Below are 21,100 nucleotides of genomic sequence, written 5' to 3'. Positions count from 1 at the left end.
GAGATTTTGCAGGTCTGGCAAGCCGAGGGGCTGATCCAAAATGCTGAGAGCAAGTCGTGCTCCTTCGCGAGCGAGGCACCGCCGTGGCGGCACCCCCCGACATGCTGCAGTGACGCTCCGGCCATCGCACACGTGTGCGCGCACACACGCTCCGGGTCGGGGGTGGGGACAGAGTCTCCATGCGACATGATGGCGATGCAAGCCGATGGGAAGCATCCTCCCGGCCCGAGGACACCGCATCTCGCCCAGCGTCCCCCGAGCCCACGTCCCCCACGAGCGGTTCTGCATCCGTCTCCGTGGCAACACACTTTGCACATCCTTCGGTACCTCCTGTCCCTCTGGTCTGCGGCGCCGGCAGCCCCAGGTACCCTGCGCGCTGGGAGCAGATGGGCATCCATCACCCACCCCAGCACACCTGAGAGGGGTGGGGAGAGCGGGGACCCGTCTCCCTGCTCTGCAGGGTGTCCCATGGGTGTCTCTGAGCCCATCTTTGGTGGATGCTGGGACACACATGGATTCGGAGTGGCACAGAGGCACCAATGGGCATCTTCAAGCTTGCAGGCATCTCACCTGCCCTCCTGCCCAACAGCCACTTCACCTGCCAGCACTGGCCCACACATAGGATGTTTCCCTGCCTAATCCCAGCCGGAGATTTACAGGACAGGCTGCCACAAAGCTGTGGGCATCCCTGGAGATGCAGCTGTCAAGAGGACCTCTTGCCCAACACAAAGTCCCGCAGCAGCAGCCCCTCTTGCACCAGCCTTGGAAGATGCTTATGTGCAAAATGATGGAGAGCTGCCCTTCCCCTGCCGGGTCACCCATCGGAAACACCAAGCGTGGAAAAGGTCTCCCTCGCTGGGATTTCCTGATCCCAGCACCGCGCTGAGATTGCAGAGCCCGGTTCGGCCATGCCGCTCACCCAAGACACCCACCGGTGCTGCAGGCTGCACCGCAATGCCCCGGAGCCGGGAAAACCCCTCCCCGGCGCAGCTGGGAACGGAGGCTGGTGGGGCGCAGGAAATCTCCATTCATCGGCGCTTGGTCACCAGCCAAATTGGAGCCAAACCAACCATTTTTTTCGAACTTCCCAGTAAAGTGGAGTTTCCAGAGACCTGCGGCCAGTGGGGAAGGGGGTCAGCAAGGGGGGCTGCAGGCGGATGCTGGCTTCGCCCCCGGCTCCGTGATGTCCGGGCTTGCAGGCTGTGCCAGTGCTGTTGCCCACACATATGGGCTCAGGGTTGGGGGACAAAGGTTTTTTGGGTGCCCACATTGGCCGGTGCAGGAGGTGGGTGGTAGGGCAGGGTGGGAAGCTGTGATTTTCCCATTTTTTGGAGGAGGTTTAATAGACATCAGAGTATTGCAGGCTCCTAAATTCCTTTCTTCTTTATTTTGGAAATGGGTCTGCAAACCCCTTAGGGTCCCCAGCCCTGGCAGGAGGACTTGTCCCATGTCCAGGCGCCATGCTGTCCCCAGGGGTCACCCCATGGACTCACGCCGAGGGGCTGTGTCGGTGCCCATGCTGCAGTGCCCAGTGGGGTGTCCCTCTCTCCCCAGTCAAGGGCTTTCCCCAAAAAAGCTCTCCCCTTTGTGGCAGGTGTCTGCTGTGTCCCCATGGGGTGGTGGCCCTCAGAAGGGATGATGGGCTCAGCCAACCCAGGGCCTAACCTCAGCCTGGGCACGGCTCCCAGGGCTGGGGCCAGGCCCTGGGGGAAAGGGATTTAGTTAATTAAAACTAAAAAAAAAAAAAAAAGAAAGGAACTCTCAAGCCCACCAACACAGGTCTGGTTTTCATTTTGAAGGAACTTTTCATTACTCATTTGTCGTGAGCCTAATTCGTCCAAGTCCAAAACACTTGGTGTGATGTGATGGGATTTCCTTCACAGCCAGCAGAAACACTCCCTTTCTCCGAAAAATGAGGTTATGCTGGGAGGGGGGTCACTTTGGCAAGAGGCAGCGGGAGATGGACCTTGGCTGCCCCCCAAGTGAGTGTTTTCCCCGCCGTGCTCGCCCTCGTGCCTCGCGGCGGGTGGCCGGGGCGCTGCCCAGGGGTGATCGCCGCTTGATGCCGGCGTGTGGGGGGGGATGTCCTGCCAAGCGCCATGGTCCGGTTGAGCTGGATCCCCCCTGCACCGAGCCAGGAGGGAACCAGGACCCTGCAGGGTTGGAGCTGCCTCCCACCCACCCCGTCCACCCCAGCCTTTCTCCTCCTTTCTCTTTTTTTCTGCCTTCCCCTTGATTCCACTCCATCTCCTTCCCTCCCTGCTGTCCCAGCCCCTTCCCCTTCCCTCCCGGCGTGGCCAGGCGCCAAAGGGACTGTGCACCCCAAGGCAGTGCTCGCTCCCCGCTCCTTCCCGCAAGCCCGGGAGCCGCCGAAGGGAGAGCAAAATGCTCCGGTCTTATCTGCGAGGGGAGGCAGGCTCGGTGGGCAGGGTTTGCGCGAAGGCTGCTGGCTTATAAGCAGCCGGCAGCGAAGGCAAAGCTATCTCGCAAGGCACCGAACGGGTTCCCCCCCCTGCCACACTCCTTCTCCTGCCACGATGCCCCCAGCGCTGGGGCTGCTACTGGGGCTGAGCCTGGTGGGTGCCCTTCAGCCCGGCTTCGAGCCCCCCGAGTATGACCCCACCGAGGAAGGGGCCGTCCTCTTCGCCAGCGCCTACAACAGCACGGCCGAGCAAGTCCTCTTCAAGAGCGTCTCGGCCAGCTGGGATTACTACACCAACCTGACGGCCGAAAACGCTGCTCTGCAGGTGTGTGCCGGGACGGGGGCGACACCACCTCGGGGGTGTCCCCAGCACCGGGGACCGGGGGGGGGGGGCTGGGGCATGGTGGGGACACTTGGCGCGGCCCCCTTCCTCCCCGTGGGCTCCTGTCTCAGCACCCCAGGGTGGCAAAGCAGGGCTAGGACTTGTAGCCTGGGAACCGCAGCGTTTTGCCCCAAATTGGCCCTCGGAGAGGCTGCGTCCCAGAGTGACAGCCCTGGTCCCGCACCAGAGTCTGGGTTATTTTTAGAGGTGGTTCCCTCCTCCCAGCACCTTCCACTTTCCTTCCCCCCCTTCCCGGACTGGGGTCAGGTGTCAAGTGTCCCTGTCCCTGCCCAGTGCCACCACGTCCTGGTGCCGTGCCATGACAGAGCCCCACCGCACCCCACTGCTGGGGGATTTTTGGTTTGGGGCAGACACTGGCAGCCCCAGGTGTGCACAGGCAACAGGGTGGCATCGGGACCGAGTCTGCCACCCCATGTCCCTGTGTCCCCAGCTCACGGGGACGAAGCCAGGATTGGGGAAGCTCTCCGGGCTATGGGGAACTTGCCCTCAGCCCAGCGACGTGCGGGCAGAGCCCCGGCGGGGAGCGATGCCGTGTGCGTCCCACAGGCGTGTGCGTGTTTGGCCCGGGGCGGGGGAGCTGCACATCTTTCGGTTGGATTTAGCGGGGCAGGGATTTCACGCAGCCCGGGGGCTGCTCTCGGTTGGGCCGGGGCATCGCGGTGCCCGGGGGGGCTGCGGAGGTTTCCCCGGCTCTTGCTGTGCCCAGGGAGCTGCTGGCTGTCCCATCGCGGGGGGCACGGCCATGGCGCTAGGGGTTATACCTGCCACCGCATAGAGCTAGTGGTGTCTGGGGGGTCAGTGCAGCCCATAAGTTACCAAGGTGCGTTCAGGGACACCGATATCACCCCCACATCCCAAGGGCTGCCATATAGCCTCAAACCCCTCCGGATCCCATGGGGACGGGGGGGCACAACATGCCCCGCAGCAGGAAGAAAACACATCTTCCTGCCCGGGGGGAAGACCGCTGCCAGGTCCGGCCGCTGCCAGCTTGGCAGGACACCCAAGAGCACCCAAGTGCCCCTTCAGCCTTTTTTCGGCGAGCTGACGTGATGTCTGGGCAGGCGCCCAGCGTCTGCTGCAGATGTTGTGGTGGGGCCGTGGAGCTTGGGGCAGAGCAGGAGCATCCCGGCCGTGCTGAGTCCAAGGTTAGGGCCAGGAAAGCACCTTGCATGAACTTTTCTCAGGAGGCATTACCACGCCAGCTTTTACCCTTTCCTGGGTTAATAAATGCCCGAGGATCACAGCCAGGTGCTCCCTGCCATGTCAAGTCTTCCAAGCCCAGCAAGAGGAGGGGATCCTGCCCCTGAGATCAGCCCACCGACGGGGCAGCGGGGAGGCCTGCGGTGGGACGGGGAGGCACTGAGTACTAAAGGGTTAACAGATGGCCAGCACGACCCAAAAAGCTGAATTTGGGGGATCTGGGGAAGCCTTGGGCAAGGCAAACGCCACATGTGTCCATAACACAGGAGGGACTGAGCCCGCCACGGTGTGGGCCCCTCCAGGACCTGCCGTGAAAGGTGGCCCCAGGACAAAGTGACACGTAGAGCAGGAGGCTGAAGGCAGGGCAGCAGCCCCTGGCCATGCAGGGACGGACAGAGGGACGCTGGAATGACAGAGAGGGAGCTCGGCCGCGGAAGAGGGAGATGTACCATCTCCTGCAAGCCAGGGCTCGGGCAAGAGGCTGGGGACGGTGTTTGGTGGTCAGGGGCTGCTCATGGCCGTGGGATTTCTCCACGTCCCCGAGGCAGAGCAGCCCCAGCACCCCGGGCCCCATCCTGCACTGCTGAGTCTTCACTGCGCGTCCAGGAGCAGGGAGGGACTGGGGTGGGGGGCTTTGGTAGGGAGCCTTGGGGGCTGCGGGCATCCAGGGGCCTCTGAGCCCCCCAGAGGGACACCCCCACAGAGATTGCTCCCAGCTGCAGGGGCGGCGGGCCAGGGCTGGTGGGCACGGCTGCAGCGAGGGGGTCTCGGGCAGCACCGCTGGCCTCGGCTCGCTCCGCCGGAGCTGTCAGGAGAGTTTAGGGTACAGTTCGCCTGACCAAACACAGGCGCTCGCTCAAGGAGAAGACGAAACACAGCTGGACTCCGCTTCCTACAGCTCCCCCGGCTCCGCAGCGGGGTCTGGGAAGGGGTGAAGATATCCCTCATTCGGTGGGGGTGATGCAAGAGCATCTTGCCGCAGTGCCGGGTGTCCGTGAGGCTGGCACACGCCGGCATGTCGGGGGAGTCAGGGCCAGTTGGTACCCAGAGTGATGCTGTGAGTGCTGGGATGTCTGAGGGAGGTGATGGGTGCCGGGCAGTGGGCAGCCAGGGGCACACACAGCACTTTTGTCACCCCCACCGCCGTGTCCCCTGGCCATGTGGTTGCCCGCCCCGGGCAGCCTCCTGCCCTGCCGCACCGTAACTCCCTTCCCTCCCCACTGCCAGCCGAGGGAATGTGAAGATTAAAATAAAACAAACCAGGCTTGTTGGAGCCGGGCTAAAAATGTCACGAATAACAACTAATGAGCTCCATAAATCACGCTGGGACGGCACACGGTCAGCCTACAGGCGCGCTGCACCACCTCACTCCTTCCCGTGCATCACCCGGGCTGGGACCCTCCTGAAACATCAGCGTTTCCCAAAAATACAGCTGACACCAGCCAGGCTGGGATGCGACCGCCTGCAATACACCCCGTCCCAAAATCATGGCCAGAGGCTGCAGCTCCAGCTGCCTAAATAACCCCCCGCAGCGCAGGCAGCTCCCTGCCGTCCCACGGCCCTGGGAAGGGAGGTCAGGGTTGGCAAGAGATGGGTGATGGTGAGAGACCCAAAATTGGTGGAAAAGGGTTCCCCTCTGCAAGGTGAAACCCAGATATGGCACTTAGAGGGCATGGGCTGCAGATAGCCAAAGGAGAAATGTCTAGATCTAGCAAGGAGGTATAGGAAGGAGAAAAGTGACCGTGGCATCTTCTTTTGGCCTTCTGCAAAGGTGAGGAACAGCAGGAATAGGAATAAAATGAAGCCAGACCTCAGAAATCCTTCTGAGCTGGGGTCTGGCAGCTGCCAGAGACAGCCCAGGAGCACATAGACACCCTGCCCACGTCGGGTGGACACCCCTGTCCCCACATCTCCACCCCATCCAGGCCACAATACCCTGGAGCCACCTCCAAAACATCCTCAAAGGCCACCTCGGCGAGTGCTTGCCGGGAGCGCTGCGGCTGAGCAGGGGCTGCAGACATTGCCACGTCGGCTGGAGGCTGATGTCTCTATCTATGAATGTCACAGACGGGGGACAGCCCTGCCTGGCACCTCGTCTCCTGTCCCCTCTGGCTCTCACAAACCCTCGTAGCTCTGAACCCAGCCCCCAAACCATCGCCTGGGTGGTGGCATGTCCCAGGGCTGGTCCTCAGTCCCTGTGTCTCCTCTCACCGCGGCAGGTCGAGGCGTCGCTGGAGGAGCAGAACTTCACGGAGCTGTGGGGGAAGAAAGCCAAGCAGATCTACGGCAACATCTGGAGCAACTTCAGTGACCCGCTGCTGAGGAAAATCATCGGCTCCATCCAGACCCTGGGACCCTCCAACCTGCCCCTGGAGAAGAGAGAGCAGGTAGGAGAGGTGCCAGCGAAGCCCTGGGCACTGCTGGGGTGCTGCGAAACCCCTTAAAGGGATTTTCCCCAAGCCCCCAGGTTCTGTTGCCGGCCCGTTGCCCCTCCATTGCATTTTGGAGATCCTCCCCGGTCTCTGCACAGGGAAGACAGTGATGGAGGGGGAAGATGGGGTGCTATCTCCGGGGGAAGTGGGGTGCCTGCTGCCCCCATTATCCACCCCTAACCTCATCTTGGAGCTATCCCAGTGGGAACCGGAGATTTCCTGCTTACACAGAGTGGCCTTGGGCGTCACCTGGAGTCAAGCCAGCTGTGCCCATGGCCGGGGGCCAGCTGGCTCAACCCCCTTCACCCGGTGCTCCTTGGGGACGCAGCCCGCTGAAAAGGAGGGCTGCTGCAGCCACCCAGCTCCTGAACCCTCCCTGCGAGCCCAGAAATGCTGTGCCTTGGTGACACAGGTCGGCACTAGGGACACCAGGACGTCCTGAGCCTTCCCCATCACATTCCTGAGCTTTCAGGGTCACGTACCTAAACGCGACGTAATTTCGATTTCCGTCCATGAAAATGTTGCCCAGGCTGAGGTTGGCAGCCACTTGCTCTGCAGGAATGCAGGGACGCTGGCACTGCTGTCCCCTCCCGCCTGGTCCGCGGCTCCCTGACAGCCCTCCCCACCGAAACCCTGGCAAAGCCAGTGATACAATCCTTTCCGGAGAAGCGTCTGTCCCAGTTCCTTCCAGGAAACCCATCCCTACCCTCTCCAAGATAACAGACAGCATCATGTCTCCTCCCTGCACATCAGCCATGTCTCACCCATCCCCGGGCAGCTCCATCCCGCAGCCACCACCATCCCCTGTCACCGTCCCCTCTCGCCATCCCCTCCGCCTGGCCGGAGCAGAGGGATGGGAGCGGAGAGAGGGACGGAGCAGAGGAATTTCCTTCCCTGGGAATGGGCTCCCCAGGCAGGTTCCAGGAAACCTCCTGTTGCTATTGTTTGCTGTTGTTGAAGTTCACAGAAATAAATCCCCCTCCTCCTCCTCCTGCTTTTCTTGGGTTTTTTGTGTTTTGTTTTTTTTTTTTTACCCGCTTAGATAAACAGGTCATGCTGCAGCCCTGCTGACAAAGAGTTTTATAAATAGCCCCGCTCGGGGACACTGCGAGCGCTCGCGCCGTGTTTGAGGGGGGCTCAGCGAGTGGCTGTGCATGGGTTTTCTGTCCCAAAGAGACTCCCTGCTCCCACCGTGCGGCGGGTGCAAAAACTCTGGGTGATAACACGCTTATCTCACCCGAACCACGCTGTGTAAACACACTGATCCTCCTCCACATCCCTCCGGACACACACACGTGCTCTGGAGCTGGGAATTCTGTCAATCCCTCCTGAAGGGCCGTTCCCATCCACTTCCAGCCCCAACATCTTCTCCTTCCCTGCAGTACAACACCATCCTGAGCAACATGGACAAAATCTACTCCACGGCCAAGGTGTGCCTGCCCAATGGTACCTGCTGGGAGCTGGAGCCAGGTATGGTCCTTGTCCCCCTGCTCCTGCAGGTGCTGAGCACCCCGTGGCCATGAGCTTGTCCTGGTCCCCACATTCCCAGTGGGTTGGGCTTGGTAGGTCTGACCCATGTTCATCAAGGTTGCCCTGGGGCGAGGATGGGTATTTGGGTCTGGGGCAATGGTGGTGGCACCTCTGCAATGTTGCTGTAGGAAGTGACACACTCCCCCCCCTCTCCTGCCCTTCTCTCACGTTCTGCTTGTCCTCTCTGTCCCAGACATCTCAGACATCATGGCCACCTCCCGCAGCTACAAGAAGCTGCTCTATGCCTGGGAGGGGTGGCACAACGCCGCGGGCAACCCACTGCGCGCCAAGTACGAGGAGTTTGTGAAGCTGAGCAATGAGGCCTATCAGATGGATGGTACGAGCAGAGTTGGGGGAGGCAATGGGTGGTCAGGCATCAGGGGTGGGATTTGGAGCCAGGACAATGGGGTGCCCTGTTGCTCTCCCCATCCCACATGCCGCTGGGCATCCAACTTCCATTTCCACTTTGGGGAAGGGGCAACAATTCTACCACTGCCCCTGGTCCCATCTCTGGGGGCTGGGGGGGGGCAGCCCCTGAGGGGCCAGTGCCGTGGCTGATCACTGCCTCCCTGGCAGGATTCGAGGACACGGGGAGCTACTGGCGCTCCTGGTATGACTCACCCTCCTTCGAGGATGACCTGGAGCATCTCTACAACCAGCTGGAGCCACTCTACCTCAACCTGCACGCCTTTGTCCGGAGGAAGCTGTACGATCGCTATGGCCCCAAATACATCAACCTGAAGGGTCCCATCCCTGCTCACCTCCTGGGTAAGAGGAAAGACACCCCCCAGGCTGTGCCCAGGGATGCTGGAGGGTCCAGAGTAGCACACATAGGGCCATAGTGGGACAGGGAGATCCCAGTTATCAGTGTGTTTCTCTTCCTCACAACCTACCACCAGCTCTGCTCCAGCTGTTTTCTCTTCTCAGGCAACATGTGGGCTCAGCAGTGGAACAACATCTATGACCTGATGACCCCGTACCCCGAGAAGCCCAACCTTGATGTCACGAGCACCATGGTGCAGCAGGTGATGGGCTGAGGGGCTCCCTGGTGGCACCAGGGGGACAAAAACTGAGGCGGTGTTGGCCAAGGCTTGCCCATAACATTGGCCCCATGGGAGTGGTTTCTCATACCTGCATGAGGGACAGCAGAAAAGCGATGTCCAAGAAGGGAAGGGAGAAAGAAATGACCCTACTCCCTCACTGGCAATGACCAAAGAGGCAGTGGGTGGGCAAAGAGGAAGGACAGTGTGGTGGGACTGGTGCCAGTCCCTGGGCTGGGGGCTGCGTCTACACCAACACAGCTCTAAGCCCTCCTAGGGCATCAGCCCTGCTCCCCTCTCCTGTCCATGCTGGGCACCAGCAGCGCTGCTCAGTAGTTCTTAGGAGTGCTCACCCCATTTCTGGGGCCTGGGCTCCCCATTAGGGTGAGAGGGGCAGGACCCCCAGTCCCTTGGAGGGACCCACCTCATCCCCGCAGTGCTGGGAGAGCATCAGAGGTGATGTCCAGGGCACGGGCAGCCCCTTCCTCGGCCGTAACCTACTGCCCGTTACCCACCAGGGCTGGAACGCCACCCACATGTTCCGGGTCTCAGAGGAGTTCTTCACCTCCCTGGGGCTGCTGGAGATGCCCCCTGAGTTTTGGGAGAAGTCCATGCTGGAGAAACCAAGAGATGGGCGGGAGGTGGTGTGTCACGCCTCAGCCTGGGACTTCTATAACCGCAAGGACTTCAGGTGCGTGGGGCATGCAGGGGCATGGGCTACAAGGTAAGACCCTCCTCCATCCCCCTTGGTGGTCACCATTTTGGGTACCCCCAGCCTGCCCACGCAGACCAACCTGTTACCTTCTGGGGTAACGTCTTGGGGCACCACACTGCCTTGCCTTCCCCTCCACCCTTCTCCATGGGGTGCTGCCACCACCTCAAGGACCCTGGAGGGTCCTTCCCGTCGAGGGGGAGCACAGGCAGCCAGGGTCCCTCACCCAGGTCAGGCAACGCTCTGTTTTCACCCATCAGGATTAAGCAGTGCACAACGGTGACCATGGAGCAGCTGTTCACAGTGCATCATGAGATGGGCCATGTCCAGTACTACCTGCAATACAAGGACCAGCCCGTCTCCTTCCGCAGCGGGGCCAACCCTGGCTTCCATGAGGCCATCGGCGATGTCCTGTCCCTGTCTGTCTCCACCCCCAGCCACCTCAAGAAAATCGGTCTCCTCAGCAGTGCCACCGAGGACGCAGGTATGGAAGGCACCCTGGGATGCCGGGTGGCCTGGAGGGCTCAGGCAGTGCCTGTGGCACCAGGAAGGGTTTGGGACGTGCCAGGGTGGGCTGCAGTCTGGCAACACAACCCAGAGCAGGCAAGACCCCATGGCTGATGTGTGCCTTTCACCCACACTTGGTTCCATGCACAACCCCTTCTTGTCTCCATGGGTCCACGTAGGAGCTATCTTGTCTCCATCCATCCACTCATAACCCCTTCTTGGATCCATGGGTCCACGTAGGACCCTTCATGGCTCCATCCTCTTCACCCCTGAGGGCAGGAGGAATGCTTTCCAGAGCTTGTCTGCGCCTTTCCCTTCTCTATCAGAGCCCCAAACCTGAAAACAACATCTTTGTGCTTGATCGGCTTTGACCTTTACAGCATTTCCCTTTCCCTCGCCAAGAAACAACCACCCCAGGAGCTCCTGGTGTAGCTCTGCGGAGGTGGCACTGAGCACTTACGTGCACAGTCACAAGGACAGTCAGCGGGTGACGTTTCTGCCTGCCAGCCGGCACAGCAGAGGAGGACTTGTCACTGCAGGGCACTGCCCAGCTGGGCAAGAGTCTCTCCCCCCACCCAATGTCTCTCAGCCGACAAGTCAAAGCCGACGGCAGCAAAGGAAACCAAGCGTTTGCAGATTCCTGCCGCAGGCAGCTGCTTTGCGGAGGAGGGACAGTCCTGGGATCCTCCTGTCTTGTCATTAAATACATTTCATGACGGGGAAGCCATCGCAGCAGCCAAGAGCACTGGGCCGATGCTGCATAAACACCATGGAGCAGATGGTCCCTGCCTCAAGGCATCGCTGCCCAACTATCCAGCCCTTGGCAGCCATGCCACCATAGCGATGGCAGCCAATGGCCCCGCAGGGCAGTGATACCAACCCCTCTCTGACCCCACAGCTTCAGCTGGGTCTCCAGCAGGTCCTTCTCCAACCTTCCTTCCATGGATTTCCTCAAGGCAATGGGGAAAGCAAATGTCACCGTCCCTTGTGCTCCCCATGATATGGTGGTGACTGTCCTAGAGTTGACTCTGGTTCTGGGTCTAAACCATGAGAGCCTTTGCAGTGGTGAGACAGTCCTGCAGATCAAATCCCTTTCACCCTGAGGCCCCGGGGTGAATGTGTGATGAGGGACCCGTTAGAGTTACACTCACCAAAGACCTTCTCACTCAGAGTCAGGCTGAAGGCAAGGGGACACCACGCTTGTCACTCCCATTGTCCCCATTTAGTAAAAGGGCATGTGTTGCCCCAAACAGGACTTGTATCTAGAGAAACCTCCTGTGTCCTACACAGCCTTCTCCAGGGAGTAAAATTATATGTTGAAATGCTGTCCTCATTTCTCATCCGGATCTGCTCACTCTTTGCCCACAAAAAGTCTAGTGGCCATAGTGCTGTCCAGCCAACCACCTTCCCAAACTGGTTCAGGCTCTTTTTCATGCAGAGAGCAACATCAACTACCTGCTGAAGATGGCCTTGGAGAAGATTGCCTTTCTGCCCTTTGGCTACCTCATTGATCAGTGGCGCTGGAACGTATTCAATGGCCGCACACCCCCAAGCCGTTACAACTACGACTGGTGGTATCTGAGGTAGAGGAGGGTCAGCAGGGGTGGATGGGGTGTGGAAGCTGGGGTGTGCAAGGAAGGAAGGCAGGAAAGAAGAAAGTAAGGAAAAAAGGAAAAAGTAGCTATGGAGATGGCTGGAGAACAATGGATAGATGAGTGGGCGGATGGATGGACAGATGGATGGATGGATAGATGGAAATACATGGAAGCATGCTCTAATTGTGCAGATTTCTTCAGCACTGTGCCTTCCCTTCCCATTCCCTGCCTTGACTCTTCTCATCCCTTATTTCCATGCTCATGCTCTTGTTCTCTGTTGTTTGCAGAACCAAATACCAGGGTATCTGTGCTCCGGTTTCAAGGAACGAAAGCAACTTTGACCCTGGAGCAAAGTACCACATCCCTGGGAACACCCCTTACATCAGGTAAAAGAGATGCTGTCAAGGGGACAGAGGTTTGGGGAGCTGGGGGAGTGGGGTTCAGCTCTGTGGTCAGGGACTGGGGTGCGTTTCTCCTGCTCAAGACGCAGAGACCATCCAATGCTTGGGACAACAAATGGTGGGGAGCTGACATGTGGGCTGGGTGCCTTCCCCCACTCCCTGGGACTTGTCTGCTTCCCTTTGCCCCCAGTGCTCACCTTCATGGACTTCCTTGGCAGGTACTTTGTGAGCTTCATCCTCCAGTTCCAGTTTCACAAGGCCCTGTGCCAGGCAGCCAACCACAGCGGTCCCCTGCACACCTGTGACATCTACATGTCCAAAGAAGCTGGAGCCAAACTCAGGTGGGGACAGAGGAGGGTTGGGACAATAACCATGGGCACATGTGTGCGTGGAAGCTGGTGGTGTGCAAAGGAAGGAAAGAAGAAAGGAAGGAAGGAAAAGTGGCTGTGGAGATGGCTGGAGAAATAGCTTTGCAGATGGATGGATGGATGGAAATACATGGAAGCACTGGGGTGGGGTGAGTGGTCCTCACCAGAGTACTGCTACTGTCCCTGTCATGAGCTCCCACCCAGACAAGAGGTCACTAAAGCACATTTGGTTCCTATCGACTCCCTGGACGTAACAAATGCATGAGTATGTGATGGGCAGTCCTCAGTCCCCACATGCAGGACAGAGAGGGGCTTCAGAGGCAGTTCCCAGGCTCGTGTCCCACTCAGAAATAGCATCTTCAACCCTCGCGGCACTGAGATACCATCACCACTTTTCTCCCATCCATCCCCTGGCCTCATGCTGGCTCTTGCTGTCCCATTTCTCTGCAGGGAAGTGTTGAAAGCTGGATCTTCCAAGCCGTGGCAGGAAGTCCTGTTCAACCTCACTGGCACGGATAAGATGGACGCTGGGGCCCTCCTGGAATACTTCAGCCCTGTCACCAAGTGGCTTCAGGAGCAGAACAACAAAACCAATGAGGTGCTTGGCTGGCCTGAGTTTGACTGGCATCCCCCTATTCCTGAAGGCTACCCTGAAGGCATTGGTAAGGCTGAAGCTCCATCCTGGTTCTGGGGAGGGGGAGGAAGAGGTGTCCCGAGGGACGTCACTACCCCTCAGGCAGGACAGTGCTGAGGGAAGTCTCAGCTATGGGTGGGGGAGGTACCCGTGCCAGAAAAGAGAAATAACCAGGTCCATGTGGAGTCCCACAGGGTGTTGCTTCCCAGGGAGCAGGTGCCATTAGCCAGTCCCGTGACGTACCATTTTCTGAAGTCGTGGCCTTGCCGCTGTAGTAATGTCATCAGTCATGGTGTGACAGGTCATTTGTTTTCAGCTGCATCCTTTCTGCCCAACTGGGAGGCTGTAGGGAATGTAGTACGTCCTGTTATCCCACCCCCCGTCCAATGGGACGTCCCCCAGCAGCATCCCTCTGCCCCCATTTCTTGGGTCAACCTGCTCCCAGGTTGTGCCAAGTTGTGGACCTGCAGTTCTGGGAAAACTCAACCATGGCTTTGCCATGGGGTAGTGCTCTTGCAAAGAGAAGGACTCTCCTGACTCACCTTCTCTTCCTCCATTTAACTCTGCCTCTAGACAAAATAGCAGACGAAGCACAAGCTAAAGAGTTCTTGTCTGAGTACAACAGCACGGCCGAGGCAGTGTGGAATGCTTACACCGAGGCATCCTGGGCCTACAACACCAACATCACTGACCACAACAAGGAGATCATGGTATGGGAACGACCCTGAGCCTGTGAGGGGAGAGGCAACAGCCAAGGCAGGTGGCTGGTACCCAGGGCAGGTTTCAGATGACCTCTGAAAACCAGGGCAGCCTCTGCCCTTAGCCAAGGGGTGTGTTCTCACTCAGGAGGTGCTTTTTCCATGAAAAACCTCATCATGCCACAAGGTACCCACAGGGGTGGCCATGGGCAGGTTGCCAGTCATGGCATGCCAGGCGGTGTTTCTGGTGATGGCCTGTGTCTCAGAGATCTCCTTCAAGTAACCCTTCTCTTGTCCCTTCCTGCCCTTGCAGCTGGAGAAGAACTTGGCTATGTCCAAGCACACCCTTGAGTACGGCATGAGGGCCAGGCAGTTCGACACCTCCGACTTCCAGGACCAAACTGTCACACGCATCCTCAAGAAGCTGAGTGTCATTGAGAGGGCAGCCCTGCCTGAGAATGAGCTGAAGGAGGTGAGCTGCAAGGGGACAGAGCAGGACGGGCTGTGCCTTGCCACTACCTTGTGTGGAGACACCGGCTTCTCCCAGTTTCTGGGAAATGCCACTGGGCAGCCACCCCTTGCCCTTGAACAAGGTGGTAGTTTGGTACCTTCTACACAAAGCTGTGATCCTTGTCTCCAGGATTTTCCACACAAAGGTTGCCTGTCCCAGGCTGCAGTGGGGCCTGGCAGGTTCAGTGGCAATGGCACAATCCTTGCTGGTCCTAGACCCTCCTGTATTGACTCCACTTCACCTGCGTTCAGGGTCACACTGAGCCTTGGAAAGTGTGCAAAAGCCCGGTGTGGAAAACTGGGGGGAAAACACCTGGGGACATCTTAATGGGCTGTGACGTTCTCCAAGAGCAGAAGCAAGGACAGTCAACTCACATGATCTGATTTTCTTTGCAGTACAACACGCTCCTCTCAGATATGGAGACCACATACAGTGTAGCCAAGGTCTGCAAAGAGAACAAAGTCTGTCTCCCCCTGGATCCTGGTAAGATCTGGCAGGGTGTTCAGTGAGTCATCTGCAACAGGCCCAGAAAGGAGATATTTTTTTAATAGGGGCATGGAGAAAGGTCACAAAGGGCCTTCCCACCTTCTCTGTGATGGCCTCCGAGCAGCATGGCGGGTCTAGCACCATTGCATCAGTTCAGCCCATCCAACAGCATCGCTTTGGCTTCATTGCTCTCTCTTCAGACCTCACAGACATCATGGCCACCTCACGGGACTATGACGAGCTCCTCTTTGCCTGGAAAGGCTGGCGGGATGCTTCTGGGAAGAAGATCAAGAACAACTACCAGCGATACGTGGTGTTGAGCAACAAGGCAGCTGTGCTCAATGGTCAGTGTCCCACTCCCTTAGAGACCCAGCATGGTCTTAGCACCTTGTAAGCAGAGAAGTGGACTGATCGTCCAACTCAGGGACAAAATCTTGAGGGTGTGGAGGTCGCACCAACTACCATGAGATCCACTGTCTCATAGATATGGAGGGACCTGGGGTATCTGAGCAGCAAGACAGACTCTTGCCCAAGAAGAACAATATCTAACAACTTCTACTCTTTCCTTTCCACAGGATACACAGACAACGGGGCCTACTGGAGATCCCTGTATGAGACACCCACCTTTGAGGAAGACCTGGAGAGGTTGTACTTACAGCTGCAGCCCCTGTACCTCAACCTGCATGCCTATGTACGCCGAGCCCTATACAAAAAGTATGGTGCAGAGCACATAAACCTGAAGGGTCCCATCCCTGCTCACCTGTTAGGTAAGGCCTTTGGTAGGCCCTCAAGCAGACCCATGTCTCCCACCAGGTATAGTTTGCTCCAAGTCATGCCAAGAGTTGAGGCTGGTCTCTGTTCAGCTCTGGCCGAAGGGCCGAGGCCCCATGAGATGGCTCTGCAGAAACCAGTCTGCCCCAGGGAAGGGCAACAAACTCAGCATGACTTGACCTTTCATGCATGGATGGGCTCTTGCTTGCATCACCCTTGTGCAGGCAGGGCAGGGACCAGGCAGTGTGATCCACTCTGTGCACGAGCCAAGAGTAACTGGTTGCGTTTGCTCGTCTCTCCTTGTCTGCCTCCTGCCATGCATTGTCCTCCTGTGCTCCCCAGGTAACATGTGGGCCCAGTCATGGTCCAACATTTTCGACCTGGTGATACCTTTCCCGGATGCCACCAAGGTGGATGCCACACCAGCCATGAAACAACAGGTCAGTGCTTTTCCAGGCTGCTCTGGGGAAGCTCCTTGGGACCCAGCACCCTTTGGCCGTTGCCACCATCCGTGTTGTCAAATGCTCTGGTACTACCAAAAACCTCCATGGCTCATCTGTATTCTCTCCGCACCTGGATATGCCAAGGGCTGGATCCAGCTCTAGCTGCCCCCAAAAGACCTCCCCTGCCCAGAGGAACAAGGCTGTCCGTGGCCTCCCATCCTCGCCACCCCCCGGCACCCCTCACATCCCCCGTTGCCCCTCACCAGATCCTGTCTGCTCTCTCCCCAGGGCTGGACACCCAAGAAGATGTTTGAAGAATCGGACCGTTTCTTTACCTCTCTGGGCCTCATCCCCATGCCGCAGGAGTTCTGGGACAAGTCCATGATCGAGAAGCCGGCAGACGGGCGGGAGGTGGTGTGTCATGCCTCAGCCTGGGACTTCTACAACCGCAAGGACTTCAGGTGCCCGTGGGGAGCAAGCGGTGGCCTCAGCTGATGTGGTGCTGGGGCAGATAGCAATGTCTTGGTAGAATAAGAGCACATGTCCTGATGCCACCAGTGTCTGCTGTCCCATGGCTGTGGGGCAATGGTACCCAGGATGTGGGCATTGCTGGCAGGAACCCACACGATGTATGGAGGGCAATCAATACCTTCCCTGCTCTGCCACGGAGAACAGAAAAGCAATGAATGGGCAGGGGCAGCAGGAGATGCAGGAGAGAGAGAGACCAACACAATGCACCAGCACCAGTCTGGCCTGGCATCGGGTGGGGGGTGGGAGCATATGGAAAGGGAGACCAAAGGGAAAAATAGCTCAAGGGGGTGTGATCATTCCTGGAGATTTTTCACCCCAGCACTGTCCTCCCTTCTCCCCACATCCCACATGTCCTTGTCCAGGATCAAGCAGTGCACCGTGGTGAACATGGATGACCTGATCACGGTGCACCACGAGATGGGCCACGTCCAGTACTTCCTGCAGTACAAGGACCAGCCCGTCTCATTCCGCGATGGGGCCAACCCTGGCTTCCACGAGGCTGTTGGGGATGTCATGGCCTTGTCTGTCTCCACCCCCAAACACCTGCACAGCATCAAGCTGCTGGACCAAGTCACAGAAAACTTAGGTGAGCTGGCAGGGGAGCAGCACGCAGAAAGGCGGGGTGCTGGGGACAGATGGGAATGCAGAGGTTCAGGATGGGCTGGGCAGGATGCAAGTGGTCAGGGACACGCACAGTGGTTTTGCATGCATGGAGGGGACAGGACGTTGTGGGGACACCCTGCTCAGGTGGAGGGCACCCCATACAGGGTGGAGGGGGGAGCGCAGTACTGCCTTGCTCACACCTTCCCACCCCCAACAGAAAGTGACATTAACTACCTGATGAGCATCGCCCTGGACAAAATTGCCTTCCTGCCCTTCGGGTACCTCATGGACCAGTGGCGCTGGAAGGTGTTTGATGGACGGATCAAGGAGGACGAGTACAACCAGCAGTGGTGGAACCTCAGGTGTGCTTGAATTCTGACCCCTCTTTAGTGCAAGGGCCTTGGCCATTGTCCCACTAAACGTTTCCACCCGTGGCCCAGTTGGCTGCAATAGGCCATGATGGGATACATAACCCCTCACCCTGCCCTCACACCCCACTGCGTCCCCTACAAGCTTACCTCACCTTCTCCTCCCCATGCTGGGCTAACTCTCCTTCTCTGGCCCAGGATGAAGTACCAGGGCTTGTGCCCACCAGCGCCAAGGTCTGAAGACGACTTTGACCCTGGGGCAAAGTTTCACATCCCTGCCAACGTCCCCTACATTAGGTGAGTAAGCAGGGCTGGGGCAGGAGGGACACCACTCGGACACACCTTGTTTCATGGCTGGTGGGATACCTGGTAGTACCATCCTGAGGGTACTGGAAAGCTCTGAGGACCCTGACAGAGCTTCAGAGGAGAAGGCTGGATTTGGGGGGATTCCTCCCTATCTGAGGAGGATGGGCTCATCCACCCAGGCAGCCATAAAACACTTGTCAAAGGAGAAATGGCATCAGCAGATTGGACCAAGTTGATGCAGGTGGAGCTCCGAAGCCAGCGGTGCTCCTCCAGGCTGGGAGGGTGCAACCAGGGGATGAGAGGGACCACATCCTCCCTTTCACAGGCACTAGTAGGGTCCATTCCCACGTCCTCACCCCTCTCCACCACCCCCAGGTACTTCGTCAGCTTCGTGATCCAGTTCCAGTTCCACCAGGCACTCTGCACAGCAGCCGGGCACACGGGTCCCCTGCACACGTGTGACATCTACCAGTCCAAGGAGGCTGGGAAGATCTTGGGGTAGGTGTGCGGGCAGGGCAGAGCCAAGATATTTATGTCCCCAAATGCCTTAAAGCCAGCCCCTCAAGACAGGAGGCAAAGCAACCCCTGGGCATCCATCCCCTCCCTGCCCCAGCATGGGATGCTCTGGTCCTTGGCGCTGGGGTGCGGGCAGGGGGGGGACACCGGGCTGGGGCACCTTGGACTGGGCGCTGGGACTGTGATTGCAAAAGCAGCCACTAGATGGTAGCTGGGACCCTGGCAGGTGGAAGGCTCCCTCCCTCCTCCTCCTCCTCCTCCGCAGCCCCCTGTTCCTTAGGGAAAACAACCCCCTTGCTTCAAGAAAAGCACCTGCAAAATTAACCCTTTTCACCCAGGAACTGCTCTGCATCAGGCTGGATTCACTGGAGGGCTTTAATCCATGTAAAACCCTCCTTTCCCCCAAGCAAAACCTCCTTCCTTGTGCACTGGGCTGGCAGCCCTGCGGTGCCGGGGGCACAGAGCGTGCTCAGGGCTGTTGACACCAAGACCCCCAAGCACTGGGGAAAAGGGAAGGGCTGGTGGCCAAGAGGGTGATGGGGAACCCACGGGAGCCGATTTCTCCTGCCACAGGGACGCCCTGAAGCTGGGTTTCAGCAAGCCGTGGCCCGAAGCCATGGAGCTCATCACAGGGCAGCCCAACATGTCAGCTGATGCCCTGATGAACTACTTTGAGCCCCTCATGACATGGCTGGTGAAGGAGAACGAGAAGAACGGGGAGGTCCTGGGCTGGCCCGAGTACAGCTGGACTCCTTACACAGGTATGCAGGGCTCAGCCAAGCACGGCACATCCACGATGGGGCAGAGCTCAGCCCTCACCAGGGCCAGGGTGGGGCACGTGGGAGAGATGGAGCTGTCTTGATGCCCCTTGGCCACCCCAAAAACCACAGGGTGTTTGGGTGCTTCTTGATTTCCCACGGAGCTGAGTCTAAAGGCGACACAGCATCCAAGAGACCAGCAAAGGGAGAACTGGTGACCCAACACGCCCCAGCCTAGAGCCACTGACACCAACCATGTCCCTTATTTCTCCATTTTCTAGCTACTCCATCCCAACCCAGCTCCGATCAAACCAATTTCCTGGGCATGTCCCTGGCCAGCAATCAAGCCACAGCAGGCAGCTGGGTCCTGCTTGCCCTGGCACTTGTCTTCCTGATCACCACCATCTTCTTGGGCGTCAAGTTCTTCTCAGCCAGGAGAAAGGCCTTCAAATCCAGCTCAGAAATGGAACTGAAATAAGGCAGCCATCAGCAGGGGAGCATGGACAGGGTGCAAGCATGGGCATTTGGGCAAATGCCATGGGCACATTTGCCAACAAAGCCATGGGTTCCCACAGCCCAAGACTGCTTTCTCCAGTCAGGTCAGACTTCTTTTTTCCACTATGCAAGAGCCAAAGCAGAAAAGAGCTATTTATTTGTCAACGTCTGCATCAGAGGAAGAGAAATTCAGGCACCGGCAGGCACGGAGCCATCACGGGCTGCCCCTGCGCCCAGGGCTGGGAGCCAGTCCAGCCTGGGCAGCCACCAGCCACCTCTGACCTGCAGGCAAAGCCATAGGGACTTCAAGTGACAGAGGGCAGTTTGGGGAGGGACAAAGCACGTTCCCACCCTTGCTGCCGGGCTGTTTGCTTGCATGGATGAAAAATAAACTCATGTCTTGTCACCCCCGGAGGGCAGCTCGGCTCCTTCTTGCAGGTGGGCTCGGATCTCAATGGAACAGGGCTCTCGAGCAGGAGAGCTGCCACCCCAAGCCAGCGCAACTACAAACCCCTGGGGACCAGCCTGGCTTTGGGGCAACACGCCTGCAGCCCCCAATCTGCCCCATCCCCAGCCTGAAAGCTCAGCATCCCCTCGCAGCATCCCCATCCTCCCCTGAACCGCGGCTCCCATCGCAGCTGACAGCTTATGGAGCATGTGCCTAAGGAAGGGGCTGAATCAGGGCCAGAAATCCCCAAAGTCCAGGCCTGAAGTGTTCAAAGGGGTTTGGGGGGGGGGGGGGGGGGGGTCACCAAGCCCAAGCTGGGACCAGGATGGAGCTCACGGCTGTGGTGGTTCCAGCGCAGGAATGACACGTGTTTATGTAAGCCGGCGGGGGGCTCCAAGGTCAGCGATCGCCTCCCATCCTCCAGCTCCCGATTATCTTGGGATCAGCCATGGTTGAGGCTTTCCCCCCCCGCCCCGTCTTTCTTCTGCTTCTGTAAATAAAACTTTGTATTTGTTCTGCAGTGATTAGGTGCAAAACTAATCCCAGGCTGGGGATTATTGCAGCCTTAAAGAGCCGTGATCTGCTGCAGCCCGGAGCAGCGGGGGAAATTAAGGGATCTGGGATGATCCACCCGGCCCCCTCCCATCGGATGGCCTCTGCCCTCAGTCAGGTCTTGCTCAGGGAAACTGAGGCCCGGGAGAGGTTCACCGCACCCAGGAGAGGAGCAGAAGGCAGGTGTCTGCCCACCCACGCTCAGGGTTTTGTTTGCTTTCAGTCCTCCTCCGAGCACAGCGCACCCACGGGGAGGTGAAACCCCCCCCATTCGTCTTTCTGCCGCGATCCCCAGAGCCAGGGAGCAGCCGCCCCGGCCGCCCACGCTCACCCCATGTGCTTCCCATGGCCATATCCTGATGCGCCTGCT

At 58.6% G+C, this 21,100-nt stretch overlaps 1 protein-coding gene across 1 annotated transcript; it reads left to right on the top strand.

Moving 5' to 3' along the window:
• The first annotated feature begins 2,358 nt into the window (after window positions 1-2,358).
• Window positions 2,359-20,427, top strand: ACE (angiotensin I converting enzyme). Its single transcript, XM_063354746.1, has 25 exons — window positions 2,359-2,747; window positions 6,245-6,412; window positions 7,840-7,927; window positions 8,181-8,324; window positions 8,564-8,755; window positions 8,915-9,012; window positions 9,546-9,718; window positions 10,000-10,223; window positions 11,685-11,829; window positions 12,129-12,227; window positions 12,461-12,583; window positions 13,061-13,272; window positions 13,818-13,954; window positions 14,256-14,414; window positions 14,849-14,936; window positions 15,140-15,283; window positions 15,515-15,706; window positions 16,053-16,150; window positions 16,442-16,614; window positions 17,047-17,270; window positions 17,505-17,649; window positions 17,854-17,952; window positions 18,337-18,459; window positions 19,051-19,238; window positions 19,517-20,427. Exons 1-25 carry the CDS (start codon window positions 2,538-2,540, stop codon window positions 19,711-19,713), a joined length of 3,843 nt encoding a protein of 1,280 aa, XP_063210816.1. The 5' UTR covers window positions 2,359-2,537; the 3' UTR covers window positions 19,714-20,427.
• Window positions 20,428-21,100: the final 673 nt, after the last annotated feature.

Source organism: Chroicocephalus ridibundus, chromosome 17 (genome assembly GCF_963924245.1).
Source record: "Chroicocephalus ridibundus chromosome 17, bChrRid1.1, whole genome shotgun sequence".
Classification (NCBI taxonomy): Eukaryota; Metazoa; Chordata; class Aves; order Charadriiformes; family Laridae; genus Chroicocephalus; species Chroicocephalus ridibundus.
The sequence above is the reverse complement of the archived record's forward strand: the minus strand, read 5'-3'. Positions and strand labels throughout refer to the sequence as shown.

Excerpts from the sequence above, each read along its gene's own strand:
- ACE (XM_063354746.1), top strand. The coding sequence starts at position 2,538 with ATGCCCCCAGCGCTGGGGCTGCTACTGGGGCTGAGCCTGGTGGGTGCC. Across the intron at positions 7,928-8,180 it reads CTGCTGGGAGCTGGAGCCAG|ACATCTCAGACATCATGGCC; the intron begins GTATGGTCCTTG and ends TCTCTGTCCCAG. Across the intron at positions 9,719-9,999 it reads TATAACCGCAAGGACTTCAG|GATTAAGCAGTGCACAACGG; the intron begins GTGCGTGGGGCA and ends TTCACCCATCAG.